Source organism: Aulonocara stuartgranti (genome assembly GCF_965226115.1).
Source record: "Aulonocara stuartgranti genome assembly, chromosome: 1".
NCBI classification, from domain to species: Eukaryota; Metazoa; Chordata; class Actinopteri; order Cichliformes; family Cichlidae; genus Aulonocara; species Aulonocara stuartgranti.
The window spans coordinates 27326297-27343158 of NC_138939.1; the positions used below are offsets into that span (position 1 = coordinate 27326297).

Consider the following 16862-nt stretch of genomic DNA (forward strand, 5'->3'; position numbering starts at 1 on the left):
TGGACTAACAGTGTCACGCAGTTAGCACAATGAAAGAGACAAAATAGTCAAACTCCAAGTTTATTTCATAGTGTTGCAAGACTGACCTACAAGGATCAGCTGCAGTTACAGTATTACACTCTTGAACATTTTGATCACAAGTCAGGAATGTATTTAGTGTGTTACAAAATTGTGCGTCTGTTTCTACAGTTCAGCTAAATGTAGGAATGTCTGAAGATCAGCAATGTTGCACACGTTTATTTCGTCTTTGTAAAGACACAAAACTGAGAGCGAACTCAACGCTTAGTGAACTCAGTGGTGGAAGAGTCGCAGGCTGGTGTGCACCAGAGTAATGCCTTGCTCATTACAGGCATTGATCACAACCTCATCAGCAGCAGAGCCCGCTGGAGCTGCGATGTATTGAACGCCGCTCTGGAGACAGACACACACACAGGAAGGAAATGTGAGTTATGACAGGAAGACCAGGGTTTAAGTTGCAGTGAGATTGACAAGGTGTGTGCAGCATGTACACGTTCTTCGTGCAAGGCACTTACCCTTTTGGCCCGATCTATGTTATCTCTGAAAGGGAAGAAGGCGTCAGAGCTGACAGCCACAGCCTGCAGTGAGCTGATCCAGTTCTTCTTTTCAGTCTCTGACAGTAGCTCAGGGACCTCTTCATACATCGACTTCCAAACTTCCAAGTCTGGGCCCTGCCGGCACAGGACAGAATATACACAGGACACAGGTTTTCATTTACTCACACAGTCTCAAACTTGGCATGCTGTTGGCTTAGACATGACATTGAACATCAGAGGTGGGAACATCTTAAATCTTTTGTATACAAAAAGTCAGAATCTATTAACGTAATAAAATAATCTGCTGCTTTGTGCCTCAGTCCTCAATATGCACAGGAACATTGGATGTGTTTACATCTCGCAAAATACAGTAATTCTTCATCTATTGTACAAAACACTCTTAAAACTGCATATTTATTTGTGTCCATGTCAGAAGCTGAGTTCCTCTTTGCATTTAAGACACAAAGGGTTGCATGTACGCATTTTAAATATTCACATAAACACAAATGCAGTCTTGAAATGTTTACATCCAAACAAAATAAAAACACAGTTGTACTTTTTCCTCACTGGTAACTACAGTGCACGTCTCCAAATGTTACTCCCTCACCTCTCCAATGGTGTCGCTCACATACTGGTCGATTGCGTTGGCCATCTCTGCTCTCTTCACACCACTGCGAAACTTCATGCTCAGGACTCGAGGGTGGTGCCTGAGCCACCAGTTGTCAGCTTTGTCACCCGCCAGCCGAGTGCAGTGGATACGAGACTGCTGCCCTGCACCAATACCGATAACCTGGAAAACACAGGTGAAGAAAGATTGGGGAACAACTGAGGCTCCTCTGGATTCCTTCCTCATTTATGCGCCACCTCTTACTTGTCCGTCTTTAGCATAGCACACAGAGTTAGACTGCGTGTACTTGACGGCGATGGTTGCCACGGTGAGGTCACGCACAGCTTCCTCAGAGAGCTTTAGGACACAAGAGAAGAATCTGTCAGATTGGATCGAGTCAGTAAAACGTTAACACACTTCAGTGTCTTACCGAGCCTTTGGAAACAACGTTGCTGAAGAAGTCCTTATTGATACGTCCTCCATTCCTCTTTTGTTTGAGATAGAGACCAAACAACACTCTCACCTCGGTGTCATCAGGCTCGTAGTCAGGATCCATCTGAGACACAAGCACGGACATAACCCATAACCCAGTTTACATAGCATGCATGTACTGTACACATTTTTATCTTCAGTATGACTTGCAACTACTTCAGTTACATTATCTGCCTAGAAAAAAAAAAAAAAAAAAAAAAAGCAGGTTATTCAATCTGCATGTGTCTGAGAATTATGAGGTTTTTAAGCTAATCAGTACGTCCAAAGACATGCTTCCAAAACCAGAGACAAATACAGACGTGGGGAAACAGCGCCCTCACCTGAAGCACACAGTAGTTGCCATTCTTCTTTTTGGAAAGGATTTTGAGTGCCTCCTCATCATAACCAGGAGCAATGATACCGTCTGAGACCTAAGAATGTTACATCACAAAAAATACTATTATTATTATCTTTATAATTTTAATGATTAAAAAAAATAAAAAGCTTGCCCTCTTATTTACCTCTCTTGATATGATCTTAGCAGTGGGAACGTCACACACATCTGACAGAGCAATGAAATCTCCAAATGAAGACATCCTGTCTGAACCTGGAGGCACAGAGTAAATGTATAACATATTAAAAAAAAGAAAAAAAGAGAGAGCGCCCAGCACACAATCATTTTCAGGGCATCAGCTATACAGGTGACTTTTTAACCTCTTGCCCTTGCGTAGGCGGTGGCGAGTGGGCTGAGGTCCTTCAGCATGTCGTGCACCATGCACACTTTGGCCTCTTCCTCGGTCAGAGGAACTCCTACTGCGGCTCCTTCAGAAACAAGGTGACAGCTTTCATTGTCAGATCTATGTGGACACTGTTAACTGTAAGAGTGCGTCTGAATGGGGTCTTTCTTTCTTACCAGCAGGGCTGACGTGTTTGAAGGAAGTCGCTGCAGCCATGCTGAGGGCTCTCTTCAGCTCCCTAACGAGCTGCCACGCGTTCAGAGCGTCGCACAGGTTGATAAAGCCAGGAGCACCGTTGACCACTAAGAGAGGGAACGTTAAAAGGGGATGGGTGACATTAAAGGACAGATTGCGGCGTGGCATGGCGTGGTGTGAGGGTACCTGTGAGCGGCAGAGCCGCGCGCAGAGTGTAGATTTGAGCGGGTGCTTGGTGGGGGTTCATGCCGTATCGCAGAGGCAGCTGGGACACGCCGCGGCTGTACTGCCCGCGGAAGTAGTCGGATATAGCCTCATCATACTGTGCTGTGTGTGTGAAGGCCTGCACAGGAAGCAGAACGAGTAGAGAAAGGTTAGGAAGAAAAAAAACAAAAAAACTGCTTACATCACTTTCTGATGTTTTAGGAAAGGAACCATCTCTCCACAAGAAAAAAGGGCTGCAGGCAAAGTGGGACAGTTATCAGTATTTAACTCAAAGCTCAGTGCAGTCAGACTGTGAGGTTAGAGTTCACTGCTCCTCAAATGTTAAACACATTTCATCACTCTGTGATAAACAGCCTGGACTTCGACTCGCTGACCCTCATCTCTGAGCAAATAGCAAAACCAGAACAAATAGTCAGATTATGACTAACCCCATCAGGAAACGGTCTTTGACTCAACTGGTTATTAAAATTTAAGTTTAAGCAACATCGTTTTGAAGGCAACTAGCTGTAACATATGGTAAATGGCCTGCATTTATATAGCGCCTTACTAGTCCCTAAGGATCCCAAAGCGCTTTACATATCCAGTCATCCACCCATTCACGCACACATTCAACATATGGCTCCTTCAATACATGATCAGGCATTAAAGACAACCCCCCCCCCCAATAGGGCTGGGTCATATCATACCGTTCACTGTAATACCGGTTTAATGTTAGGCAATGATAAGAAAATGAAATATGGCGATAGAATATGGGGAAAACGCACATGCTTTGTTTTCATACGCAGATGGCAGAAAAAGCATGGCGGTGACGGAGAATGAGGATCGTTGAATGAAACAGATGAACCAGAATTGGTTTGTAAAAATGCTGCAACTTCAGTGGTGTGGAACTAGTTTGGCTTTTGCAAGTCAGATACACACCAAAGGACAATTTTTGGTAGAGCATGCTAGCGGGCCGTCGTTATTACAGTGTTTTTCGGAAAATAAGACGCACTTAAAATCAATCCTTTGTGTGCTCCTTATAATCCCGTGTGCCTTATGTATGAATTCTGGTTGTGTTTACTGACCTCGAACCGATTTTATGTGCTACACGGCGCTCGAAAATCTGTCAAAAAATGTTTTAGTACGACTTTGCTAAGCTACGAACCCGCACCGCTTGATGGACTGTCGGAGCATTACGGCAACCGCAGGCAGGAGCCTGGCGGAGTGATACGTACTGTGCTTCAACATAATATTACCGTATTGTGTGTGTATAACCTCTTTTAAGTTTTGTGGATATTATACATGGTTATGCTGAGGATATGTCGGCCAATTTCCACTGGAAATGCCTTTTGGTTAAACTGTCAGCAAGGAATTTGCATTTGCACTGTTACATTTTTATATAACTTTAATGCACATAAAAAACAGCTGCTTGTTTAAGTGAAAATACATTGATGGGGCTTTTTTTGCACTAATAAAGTTGTGGAATTGTAAGGTATTTATTTTGTCTCGCGCCAATTATATCGTCCGTTATATCTTTATCGCAAATTTTCAAATATATTGTGATAAATAGCAATTTATAAAATATAAAACGTGATATGTGAATTTCTGAAACTGCAGTATGCCAACCAACACGCAAACATGTGACTTCATGTGATCACCTGGTCACGGCTGATAGCCACCCCTCCATGAGCCTGGCTCTACTGGAGGTTTCTTCCTGTTAAAAGGGAGTTTTTCCTTCCCACTGTCACCAAGTGTGCACTCACAGTGGGTTGTTCAATTATTGGGATTTTCTCTGTATTACTGTAGGGTTTTTATCTTGTCTAGTCTTATCTGGCGCTATATAAATAAAATTGGATTGAATGACAAACTTTAAATGGCCTCCCTCTGACAGGTATGATAAAGCAGAAACGCATAAAGAAATTATGCGTTTGGAGAGGTGACAGCTTGTGCCCTTTTACCCCATTTTCAAAACATAATCCAAAACCAACCCTCACCTTAACCCCGCCCCCCCCCAAAACTGCATTATAACCTTAAAACCCCTAAATCTAAAAGCCCACCTCAAAAAGTCTACAAGTTTGTATTTTCCTAAAATTCCTTTCTCAGAAAAATCAGGTCACACGCTTGCAACAAAACAGACTCACTTTCAGGGCCAGAGTCCGGCGAGTTTCCAGGGTCGTGTCTTTGTCCGCCGAATTCTCCATCTCCTTGGCAACCAGCAAATAGTCGGCAGGATCGCACACAATGGTGACCCGAGCGTGGTTTTTGGCTGCTGCTCTGAGCAGAGTTACACCACCTGAGAAGAAAGAACAGTTTTTATCAATACACGCAGAGTACACAAATAAATAAGTGTTTCATCATTAGTAAGACAGGCAAGCAAAGAGTGCACTTCTATGCATTACCGATATCAATCTGCTCTACGGCATCCTCCACCGTGACATCCGGGTTAGAGACAGTCTTTATGAATGGGTACAGGTTGCACACCACCACTCTTGAAAAGGGCAAACAAAGGAAAATCTTTTCATACTTAAAAACTTTCAAACACTGGAGTACAATAATGAACTGATGGCCCTCACATTTTAAATGCAGGTGCATTTTTCTAGCTAAACAGCTGCTTCTTACTGATCCAGCTGTGCAGGCACACTACACAGCAGTTCTGCCAGCTTCAGATAAGTTAAAGATGGAGATCAGTTCAGTGGGAGATCCTACATAGACGTAAGGTGTTCATGGGAATCCACATGCTCAAAACAAGCTGTTCACAGTTAATTCTCTTATACATGCATAGTGTTTTCAGTCTATGCATTTAGGCATAATAAACTCGAACTTATTGCAACTTGTCTGAGAGAAATCCACGTATTTCCTCGGATTCTGTTGAGCAGAAGTGTCTGACATACCGGTACTTATGTGAATGAAATTACCACAACTGGTTAAACAGATCGTTTTATCAACGTGCTGGTGCTTCCCTTTGGTTCTGGATAAAACATCTTTGGTGGGCACCGAGCATTTTTCGTGGTAGGTATTAGTAAGCAGGGTCACCTGCTGTTTGAAAAGCTCTAATGTTCAACCTGTAATGATCAAAATCGTGTTTTGCAGCACGGTGTTACAAACTGAATGGGGTTAATCGTGTGTCCATGCAATACATTTTTGCGCTTCTTCATTTGAGACCACTACCAAAGAAAGTACAAAGCAAGACAAGCTTTGCTCGAGCGTGTCTTATGACTACTTGTGTAAACAGTCAGTAAATGAAATCATTAAATCCATTAACTTTACTGCAGTTTCAGCATTTTTTCATATGTTGCCAAACATTTTAAAAAAATCCGACAAAAAAAAGAAAAAAAGCAAGTATTGCACACCGACAACAGGATCCACTGATTTTCTTGTCTTTAAAAGAAAAAAAAAAAGTTGTTAAGAAACAGTCATCTGCTAAACTTCAATCACGTGTCGTTTAATCTTCCACTGAGGACACAGTGAAATCGAATCATTCTTCCAATGAACAGGAGTCACAGGATGAGCATGCACGGGCAGCAGGTTTCCAATTATCCAGCAGCCAAATCAACTCGACATGCTTCTTGATTAAAAAGCACGTGCCTGCACTCCACATGGGTCACATGTGCACAAGGGTTTCATTTCCACTCAGCCTTCTCTTTCTACTGCAAGTACACACAAACATCCAGCATACTGCACACATCAGAGTATTTTACATGCTTGAGAAAGCTTTTGCCCATTTCTGTTTGCTGTGTTTGTCTCACCTTACCAGGCTGTAGCCCAGCTTCTCCATGTCAGCGGTGTCACTGGGTGTTTTTCTGGCCAGGATACCTCCATGCACTGCAGGATGCAGGGTCTTCACTCTGCCGCCCAGCATCTCTGGATGTCCAGTCAGTTCAGACACATCCCTGACACAAAGCAGAGACTCTGAGAACTTAGAGAAGGCCTCACATGCTGCAGGTATCTACAGTACTGCAGTAGTACATGTGGACGCCTATGGCTTTGACTTTAAGGGCTAGTGGAGCACCCACCTGACGGCCAGTCCAGCATCCCGCAGGGCTTTGGCTGTGCCCCCTGAGGCCACCAGAGACAGCCCCACACCCACCAGCCTCTTAGCGAAGTCCAACAGTCCAGTTTTGTCAGAAACACTCAGAAGTGCTGCAAAGACAGATGAGCAGAGCTTTAACCCAGGACTTGTTGTCATTTTACAAACGCAAACGAAGAATAAATGCCCGTTTTTAGTGAAGTGGAGCTAACCACGTTGGCTAATGTTAGCCAGTCAGCTAGCAGCCTGCATGTCGCAACACCAAAACTCAGAAAGTTTGTTTCATGCTCAGAGAAACTCACCAAGCTCCGAGGAAGCCATGTTCACGGTCACAGTGTTCACAGTGGGCAGTCTGTCTGTCTGAGCGTCGGCTGGCTCTCTGCTCACGCTTCTCCCAGTTTCACAATTAGCAAACGATGCAGAGGAGGCTGAGGCAAAGCTGCAGGCTGTTCACGGCTTCATCATGCGCTTCAAAACTACGAACGCCCGCCCTTCTGAAGCCGGCCCGCCCCTCGCACACAAGCGCACCCAAAAGAGCAAAACGGCGCAGAAAATGCGCATTTACATTAGAAAAACGCAATTAACACAAAATATTACTACAACAACAACAATAAGTACTACTGCAAATAATAAGAATGACCACACACACTCACTAATAGACAGCAGTATTTCCAATTACCTTTAGATTTATGTCTTGAAATGTGAGACTGTGTAAATTATGAATTTCACATTCATATCATCAGTACAGCAGTAACTAGCTATGTTGTCTTGATGTCATTTCAAAATTACTCTTGCTTATTTTATATGAAAGTGTAATACTGGATTTGTAAACGTGTGATCATCAATTTTGAGTTAATTTGAGGATTTACCAGCAAAATTACAATCATAAGCCGGGGAGGGGCTGCAGCTAGTAAGGCCACCCAGACGAGGTGTCATTCTTGGTTTTGCCACAAGAGGGCAGACTTGGTCCTTCTTCGTACACGTGTCAGCGTGTTTCTGTTTTTTGCATTTCATATATTTTATTAACAAATAATCCGAAGCTTGGCAAAGTTCACTGACATCATACACCTGGTGACACGAAGAGCGCTTTCTCCTAATAATAAGTTTACCCTTGATTTATAGATTTAATTAAAAAATACTAATAATAATATGTTGTTTTTTAATAACATTAAAACACAACATATTATTATTAGTATATTCCTGACCAGCATGAATTTTAGTTTAAGCTACAGAGTATATAAATTAAAGAGTGGTTGGGAGAAGTGACTGAATGAAACAGTACCTAAACAGGCTTTATTTCTTACCTGATGACAGAAAATTAAAAATTCTTCTTCTTAATTTATTTTACCAAGATCATCTGTAAAAACATGAAGTAAAAATTCCTTGTTGTGACAGGTGGGTGTCAACCAGGAAGTTGTTCGTGAAGGCATCATGATTCAGTTTAAGTTAAGTTGTTGTAGTTTATATATTAACACTGATAGAAACATGAGTGTGATGTTCTACTGCAACAAAACCAGTAAATATGTGTTAATGTGATGTTTCTAGTATTGGGAAAAAACTAAATTGCTTTATCAGTGAACAAAAATATAAAAGACGCATATATTCTGCATATGCTCTTCATGCAGATACAATCCTTAGAGGTCACGGCAGCAGATCATCATCCCCTCCATCTAACCTTGTCCCAGCATCCTCCTCTGTCACACCACCCCTCCGAGTGTCCTCCTTGGATTCCAGCGAGAGTAGATGTGGAGTCTTCCCATGCTTCTGTTAGCGATGCTCCATCTGAATGGATGATAACAACATTCGGAACAAACTAGCAGGTGGAGATGGCCCCCTATTGGCCCATAAATATGGGGCTGATTTCTGCTAATAACGCCCATTTTATGGACTGATAACATCTGAAGCGGGTGTCATTACACCCATGAACTGCATGGCAAACTGTGGTCTTCGTCTTTTCCTCCTGCCTGGCAGCGCCATCTCCAACATCCTTTGTCCAATTTTTTCACTAATCCTTGAACATGTCTGAACTATCCCAGCCTTGCCTCTATTTCTACGACTGTCCCTGTGATAGACTCATTTCTAATCCTGTCCATGATGGTCACACCAGTGACAATATTAACCGTGTCAGCTCTGCAAGCTCACTCCACCTACATTTTGTTTCCTGTCTACACCAGAGTGGAACAGGCCTTACTTCACTTGTATGCAGAAAATATTCCTGAATCAGCTGAATTTTTCAAGCAAGACATTGCTGACCTTAACCACAGCCATGTTATCATAACCCATGCTTCTACAGTTCAGACTGGACCTCTGCACGGCCCTTTTCTGGATTGGCATGACTGGAAGCTTTGACATCAGAGCATCCAGCTGTCACTGTGTTGTGAGAGTGTGGCTTTATAATTTAATAAAGTTAATCAGAAAAATTATGATGAGCAGGAAAGCAAATTAATATGCCCGAAAAATTAGATTGTATTATAATTAAAAAACAAAAGAAAAAAACTTTTCCTCACTAATGATAAAGGTTGTCACAATCATCCAGAAGATCCAAACACTTAAAGAGAAAACAGGCCTGGTGTCAGTTTACGTCTCCTTGAAAAGTGAGATAACCTTCATTCCTCCTCACACAGATGGACGGCCTCTCCATTGTTGCAGAAATCCATCATGATTTTTATTTATTTTTTTATTCAGTAAATTTATGACACGAACATTTACACGGGACGGAAATTCAAAAAAACTGTCCCAATCAGCCTTAATTCACCCTACTTTTCCTGCAATAATAAATGACGCCCATGAATACATTCACCCCTAAAACGCCTCTTCAATAAACTTTACTGGCAAAGAAAAAAGAAAAAAAGTGCCCTTTTTCGTGCTTTAGAACAGCGTTTTAAGTCGGACAGATGTGGATTTATGGGACCCCGTCGCTCACTGCAGCCTTACTTGTCCATTAGTTAAGTGACAGGACAGGGCCCAGGGAAACCTGCGGCGGTACGTGTGATTACGTTAAAAGATCGCACAATCTGTTCATATTTACGTAATGAGTCCGGCATTTTGCTGATTGATTAAACTACAGGGTGTAAATATTTTAAGGGCACGCTGATTTATAATCCGACAAAGCAAAAAAAAGAAAAAAAAAGAAGAAGGAGGCCAATTTATTTGTCTAACCATGAAAATGGGGGTTTCTGGTAAACCGTTCTTGACGTCTCACGGGCTGACTTGAGTGATTCAATAGACAGTGAAAGATTTTTATAGAAAGACGCGGGCTCTCTGCGCATTATTGGGGAAAAACAGAGAGAGGCAGGAGCCCGTCAGCACTTTTTGTTGCCGGAAAGTGACAGCGTTATCAGCGGTGAGTGTAATTTACGCGAGGGGGGAAATTTTTTAATCAACACGCACAGTGTATTCAGATTAAATTAGAGGAGAAACAGAATCAATGACCTCCATATATTCCTCCGCTGCCTTATCAATTAGCTGTGATTTTGTGTGTGTGCGCGCGCGTCCTGTGTCAGAGGGCCCTCTGTCATAAAATGGGCCAAATGGCATTCGTCATAGAGCTGACAAGTCACACAACTAAATGAGCTCCTATTGATTCGTGAGATTTTTCATCAGCCAAATTAAAAGCTGCGGTTTGATAGAGGCTCACTCTGCAGGCGTGTTACGTTCACTCCTATTAAATCAAGTCAAAGTTAAACGAAAACTTCTTTGGAGTTAAACACTGGCTAAATAAATAAATAAAAAAGCGGATTTGATGCTGCTTCAGGTTAATCATCATTTCGATCTTAACCAGATTTGTTAAAGCCCTGACCACGTGTTAAAACTCGTATCCTTGTGTGCTTCCACCTTTCTTTATTTGATCCCTTTCGTTATAAAACCTTTGATCTTCTGTGAGGTCTCTCTGAGCAGAGATTTCCGCTGTATTGCCACTAAGAAGGTCCTCATAGTTTACCACAGCCTCACCTCAGAAGCTCTGGAGGTCTTTTTTTTTTTTTTTTTTCATGAAATTGATCCTTTACTGTCACTTAAAATAAAACTTGCACAAATGGCATGAATGCTTATGTATACATAAGCACTGGGAAATATTCCCAGTGCTTATGTATACATAAGCACTGGGAAATATTCCCAGTGCTTATGTATTTGCACTGGAATATTTCAGCAGAGGTCTCATAACACAGTTTTATGAATATGTTATCAGATTTGTTTCGATAAAGTTTGATGTCAAGGTGATTCTTTGTACTTGATGTCAGCTGTAATTATTCTGTTATTTATCCTACGCAAACATATACATGATTTTCATATTAAAAGTATATTTTTTAACAAGTGATGCTCTTAAGGGTCTCTTAAGTTTCTTATATATATAAGACAGAACAGCCAAGAGCCTCATAAGGGTGCTAAAAGCACTGCTAAATCACTGCCACCAGTTAAGAATGCATTTAATCACTATATAAATATGTGACCGTGGTCTGAGAGAGGGTTAAGTTTCACCACACTGCATGTCCTCCAGTCTGCTCCTTAATCACAGCCCTTACATAGGGGTCCAATAAAAAGCCTCTTGCGGTTGCACAAACTCATCATGCCGTTGCTCTTGGAAATTAAAATGGGCCTATGTGACCGCTCCCCATCAGGCTTTTGATTGCTTTACTTCCTATTCATTAGCTTAATTATTTGGCCATCAGTAAACCTCACCAAGTAATTAATATCTGAGAGCCTCTGCAGTAAATTAAAACTGTGAAATGAGGCGTACTTGTGCTTTGGTTTACTACCAGAGGCAGCAGGGATGTGAGCTAATGGGTGGGAACTGAAAAAGACGCAAACATGAACAGTGAATTGCTTTTGTAGCCAAGGAGCATTTTCACGGGAGTGAGATAAAGCTGTTTGTGTTTTTTTCCTTTCTTTTGCACAACAACTCTCAGAGTGGTTATCCAGCACTTTGGTCCAGACTGAAAAACACATCATAATTACATTCTTCTTGCTTTCTGGATTAATTTTAGTTGTGCAAATGATTCCCTGATTTTTCAGAAAGAATTCCAGTCTCTCTCTGGGTACTCCAGCTTCTTCCCACAGTCTAGAGACTTGCTTGTTAGACTGATTATCAATAGGTCTTAGGTGTGAATGTGAGCACAACAGGTTGTCTCTCTCTCTGTGTATTAGCCCTGTGACAAAAATTGAAATTGAATTAAATAATAGAATAAATAGAAGTATATCTTATCCATCCACAGCAGCTGTTAGCAGACGTTGCTTTGTAGACTTCAGCTGGTAATTTAATCACGAGGCAGCAGGTAAGCAGCTCCTTCAACGCTCAGCACCATCCCTGTGTGAGTTCTTTTATGTATTTTAAAAAACAATTGAAATCAAATGTATTTGTCCATATATATATATATATATATATATACATTTCTATCACATCAAATGGAAATAATTCACTTCTTTTGTTGCCATTTTCTTTATTTCACATTTACACCACACAAGTTTGAGATAAATACACGTACGATTCATCCTTCAATCATTCAAATAAATTAAGTTCATTTATTTACATGTAAGTGACGACAACCAAGTCATAAATATTATTGAAAAAAAAATCTGAATATTCACATTAAATGCACAAATGGAAATGCGCTACATGGGATGTTGTGCAAAGTCTGGGAGCAAAAACATCTGGAACTGCAGCTGTTTCTGAGCCTTTGTCCGTTCTATCAATGGTCACACGGCTCGTGCGCCTCCTGAACCTCATCAAACTGTTTGAATGTGTTGTAGTTCACTCCTCTTAACATTTAATTCCTAAAAAATGTGTTCACTGAGTGGAGCTCAGGCTGTGAGTGGATGGAGGAAACAAGTTTGCCACAGAGGACCACTGGCGCATTAAAAAAGAGCAAAATTAGGGAAAGAAAGAAGCAGTTTTTTCCAGCATGCTGCAGCAATGTAAATTACTTAGTGATAATTCTATTCACAAATAGTTTAAGCACTATACACGCGTCATAATCCTGCATTTGTTTATGTGTGATTGTGTGAATGAGTCCAACAAATGTCTTGATTGGAAAAACCTTCTCAGAGCATACGAGGTGAAGATCTTTAGGTTTGTCCTCTCTCACAAACACAGACTTTCCTGTTGTGACTTTGCTGAAACACTCAGGTAATTCTCATGTGTTTTTAAAACCTTTTTCTGGGTGTGTATTCACAGTCCTGCCCCAATTTTCCTGTCACCCCCACCCACTTCCACCCCATCCAGCTCATCATCAGAGAAAGGGCTGTGGGAGCTGTAGCCAGCTTCATTGTTACGCTGCAAGAAGTCCGTGGTTTGCTGGATCCCAACTAGGTTACCCGCAGAAAGAGGAAAGCCACGCTGGGGCGCCTCCGCTACTTCTTCCTCCTCATCCTCTCCATCTTCTTCCTCTTCTCCATCCTCCAATTCGAGAGCTATCCTTCGGTTGTCCGGGTTCAAAGCTCGTCTGCTCTCACTGGATTTGTCGGAGCCTGTCTTTCCCGAGCTGCGTAGTCTCTCTGCCTCAGACTGGGTGGAGGCAGTGGCCTGCTCCTTTGCCTTCCGACTGCGCTTCCACTTCATCCTCCGATTTTGGAACCAGATCTTCACCTGTGAAGTGATCATAGTAGAAGAAGAACGCATGTTTAAAAGAAGAAACGCAACCTGGGGTTTGTCTGAACAGAAACAAAGACAAATTTAGTCACAGCTCCAGAAGCTCTCTCTTTCCTATTTCTTTTTTCTTTGTTAGATAAAAGCTGCTTTATAAATTGTTTATTCTATTTTACCTTCATTTTTAAGGTGATATGTTTCATATTGCATGTCAGTGTTGGGGAGGATAAAAAGTGTTATTTTGGGGTTCATGCTGTGGTCATCATTAACGACATCACTCTTTATTATCACAAATTTTTTATCCCTCCTCCTCCTACCAGAGGTATTAGCATTCATAACACTGAAACAATCAGCGACAAATAAATATTAACAGAAACATAAGACATGTGAGTCTTACACACATGAATATATGAAGATAGGTAAACAATGAACACTGAAAACTGCCACAGATGATTGACAACACAACATCTGCGGACATGAGAAGCAGTTTGCTGATCAGCTAACTGCAACAAGAATGAAGATACTTTAGTAAAGTGTAACATTTAAAGCTGATCTAATAGAGTGCTGCTGGCTGTTTTCATGGTATAAAAATGGTTTGGTCTTATTTAAGGCTACAATAAAAAAGAAAAAGGAAGATGAAATCTGTTGATTGGTTGTTTTCTTTTTATTTTCTCCCTATTTTGATATTGTGGCTCATTTAGTGTTATTAGGTGATGGGTTTCACACTCCTTTAACTCTACCGAGTTATTCTTATTAAGAAAATAAAAAATAGATATAAATGTTATAACTGTAACTACACACATACAGTGTGCTGGCATCTGTTGAGCGCCGTGATCTGGAGATGTAAAGAGGAGCTCTGCAGTCTCTGGTCTGGCTCACCTGTGTTTCGGTCAGCATGAGTGAAGTGGCCACCTCGAAGCGCTTGGGCCTGGACAGGTATTTGTTAAGCTTGAACTGGTTCTCCAGCTCCAGGAGTTGCTGGCTGGTGAAGGCGGTGCGGGGCCTCCTGCATTTCCCCAACAGGCCTGACTGAGCACCCGCTGGAAGAGGAACAGCAAAGTTATCAGTTTGTGTGTGGTCCCATGCAAGATGACTATAAGTGTATATTTTAAAAACCTAAATCACCTAAAAACAGGATGAATATGTGCATATTAATATTAATATTATAAAGTTATTTCCTAATTATTTGGATTCATTTAAGGCTCTATCCAGGAATATTTGCTCACTGGCTGCCACCACTCTTATTTATATACTGTAACATCAAGGACATCAGAAGTTCATGGTAATGTTGTGGGTGGGAACAGACGCACATATGCCGGCACTCTCCGGCCATCATTAACTATAATAGCTTTACTCCAGTTTATTGTTGACGGGCGGGACACGGTAGAAGCGGGCGCAGGGGCCATAAAAACACAGGCATGCCATTAACTTAATGAAAATTCAATGAAGGCTTTTGGGATTTTATTGATGAACTACAGAACGTTTTAGGTGTTTGTTTATAGTTTCTTCGTCACACAAAGACAGTTTTCATCGGGCTGGCGTTTATAGAGAAATAAATGGGGCAAAATTAAAATATGACAGAGACGCAGTAAAACAGGTGCCACTGTACTGTGAGGGACGATGTATGACTGCCATTAACGCGACATACAGGACTTAGATAAAAAAAAACAACAACAACAACAACAACAAAAACAACAGAAGGCGCACAAAGCAAAGCTAACCGAAGGCTTTAAATTACGCTGCCAGTGAAATGTATTTATGAATAATAAATAAACAAATCAAAATGCTGCCCGTTTCTTTCTCAGATTATTATTAAATATTAAGGTTTTTAAATGTAATAAAACTTTGGAGAATAGAAAAAAAATCTATGTCAGAATCGTTAGTCCGGTTTGTGATTTAAACAATAAATCTGTGCTGTGTGCTTGATATCATGAAAAAATAAGCAAACATAAAAACCCCGAAATGACAACTATTTAGTTATTAATTAAGCATAATAATAATAATAATAATAATAATAATAATAATAATAATAATAATAATAATAATAATAAGATTAACTTGACCAGTTCCGCCTAAACTCTTTCTCTTTTAGTGTAACACACAGCTGTCTGAAAATAAAATAAATTAACAGATAAATTCTCCTGTGAAATTAATTTATTTTTATTTATATATTTATTTATTTTAAAGTTAGATTATTCTGGACCTCTGCTTATCTAATGTCATCACACTTACAGCTGTAATCCGGCAGTCGTGGCACCATGAGCCCAGCGCGGATCCAGTGCTCCAGGGGCAGAGATCCAGCCATGGTAGCCACCTTCAGGTGCTCTGGGTAGGTCTGCGATAGGTGCGTGAAGCCAGTGTAGGCGAACGCAGGGTGTTGTCCACCCAACGCCGACAGTGGGTACATGGGTGCAGGATACATGCCGGGAATCGCTCCCTGAGGCAGCGATGCAAGCCCCGGATGGGGCAGATTGAGGACACTCTGCTTGGGGATTATTCCGGTCTGAAGGTGCGCTCCTCGCGGGGACGGAGTGTCCCCACGGCGGCATGAGACCGGGCTGCCGGCCGGGCTGTCACTGCTCAGACCGGGTGAGAGGTCTCGACCACACCGATTGGTCTCATCGGCGAGAAGAGCGTCGATTCGAAAGTTTTTCGATTTCTCCATGATGGCTTCAGCAGCAGCAGAGAGAGAGCGAGAGAGAGCGGGACTGAGGAGTCTTTAGAAAAAACAAGTCGAGCTCTCTCCAGGTGCGCACCTGTGCCGTGCTCTTCAGTCACAAAATCATAAGCTCTCCTTTCCCCCTTTTATAAAGAAAAATAACCCGAAACCTGTATATTCGTTTAAAAAACACATTGGCAGGTTTTTCCCTCGTTGTACTTGTTTCAGCTAAATGCCACTCTAACTGACACCCGCGTGTGCGCGCGTGCACCGGTTTCTTTAAATTGCGCCTTTATGTCAGTCCGCACCATCGAGTCTCTTGGAAAACTAACCCACAGAGGTATGTTTCCCTCTACATCAGCCGTCCTTCTCCACCCCTGGAGGCCTCTGCCAGCTGGGGATTGGCTGGAGCTCGAGCTGCTCTGACGGGCCTCTAATCAGCTAATTACTCGCTCGTTTCTCCCCCCAGAAAGCATTCAGAGTGAGGTAATGTCCAACCCTTGTCCCGCCTGCAAACACCTTCAACTGCATCAAAGCACCGAAGTACATTAGAAGATTGGGCAATTGTATTTTCAGTATCTATCTTACTGCCAGCTCATCGTACTCTCCACAGATTGCGGCTACCTGGCTGCCATAAACAAAGAATTATACGCTGCTTTCATTGTCCAGACTAATTATTAGTGCTGCTAATATCCTCCACACCTTAGAGCCAAATACTGGCCTGTTTTCCACACTAATGTTATTGGTTACCTCTGATTGGTGTGACGTTAGAGACGTTGTGTACGGTATTTAAATCATTAGTATTAATGGTTTGTTTCATTCCTATAC

The 16862-nt window shown here is 41.8% G+C and overlaps 2 protein-coding genes across 2 annotated transcripts; both read right to left on the reverse strand.

Annotated features, from left to right (window-relative positions):
• Positions 1 to 44: 44 nt before the first annotated feature.
• Positions 45 to 7306, reverse strand: atic (5-aminoimidazole-4-carboxamide ribonucleotide formyltransferase/IMP cyclohydrolase). Its single transcript, XM_082533233.1, has 15 exons — positions 7098 to 7306; positions 6782 to 6908; positions 6515 to 6658; positions 5168 to 5256; positions 4910 to 5061; positions 2751 to 2907; positions 2546 to 2671; positions 2347 to 2454; positions 2154 to 2239; positions 1974 to 2063; positions 1592 to 1717; positions 1426 to 1518; positions 1162 to 1344; positions 534 to 689; positions 45 to 411 (listed from the first exon to the last, which is right to left on the reverse strand). Exons 1-15 carry the CDS (start codon positions 7114 to 7116, stop codon positions 292 to 294), a joined length of 1776 nt encoding a protein of 591 aa, XP_082389359.1. The 5' UTR covers positions 7117 to 7306; the 3' UTR covers positions 45 to 291.
• A 5030-nt stretch (positions 7307 to 12336) lies between these two features.
• On the reverse strand, positions 12337 to 16487 carry mnx2b (motor neuron and pancreas homeobox 2b). Its single transcript, XM_082539294.1, has 3 exons — positions 15608 to 16487; positions 14255 to 14415; positions 12337 to 13375 (listed from the first exon to the last, which is right to left on the reverse strand). Exons 1-3 carry the CDS (start codon positions 16038 to 16040, stop codon positions 12959 to 12961), a joined length of 1011 nt encoding a protein of 336 aa, XP_082395420.1. The 5' UTR covers positions 16041 to 16487; the 3' UTR covers positions 12337 to 12958.
• Between the last annotated feature and the right edge of the window lie 375 nt (positions 16488 to 16862).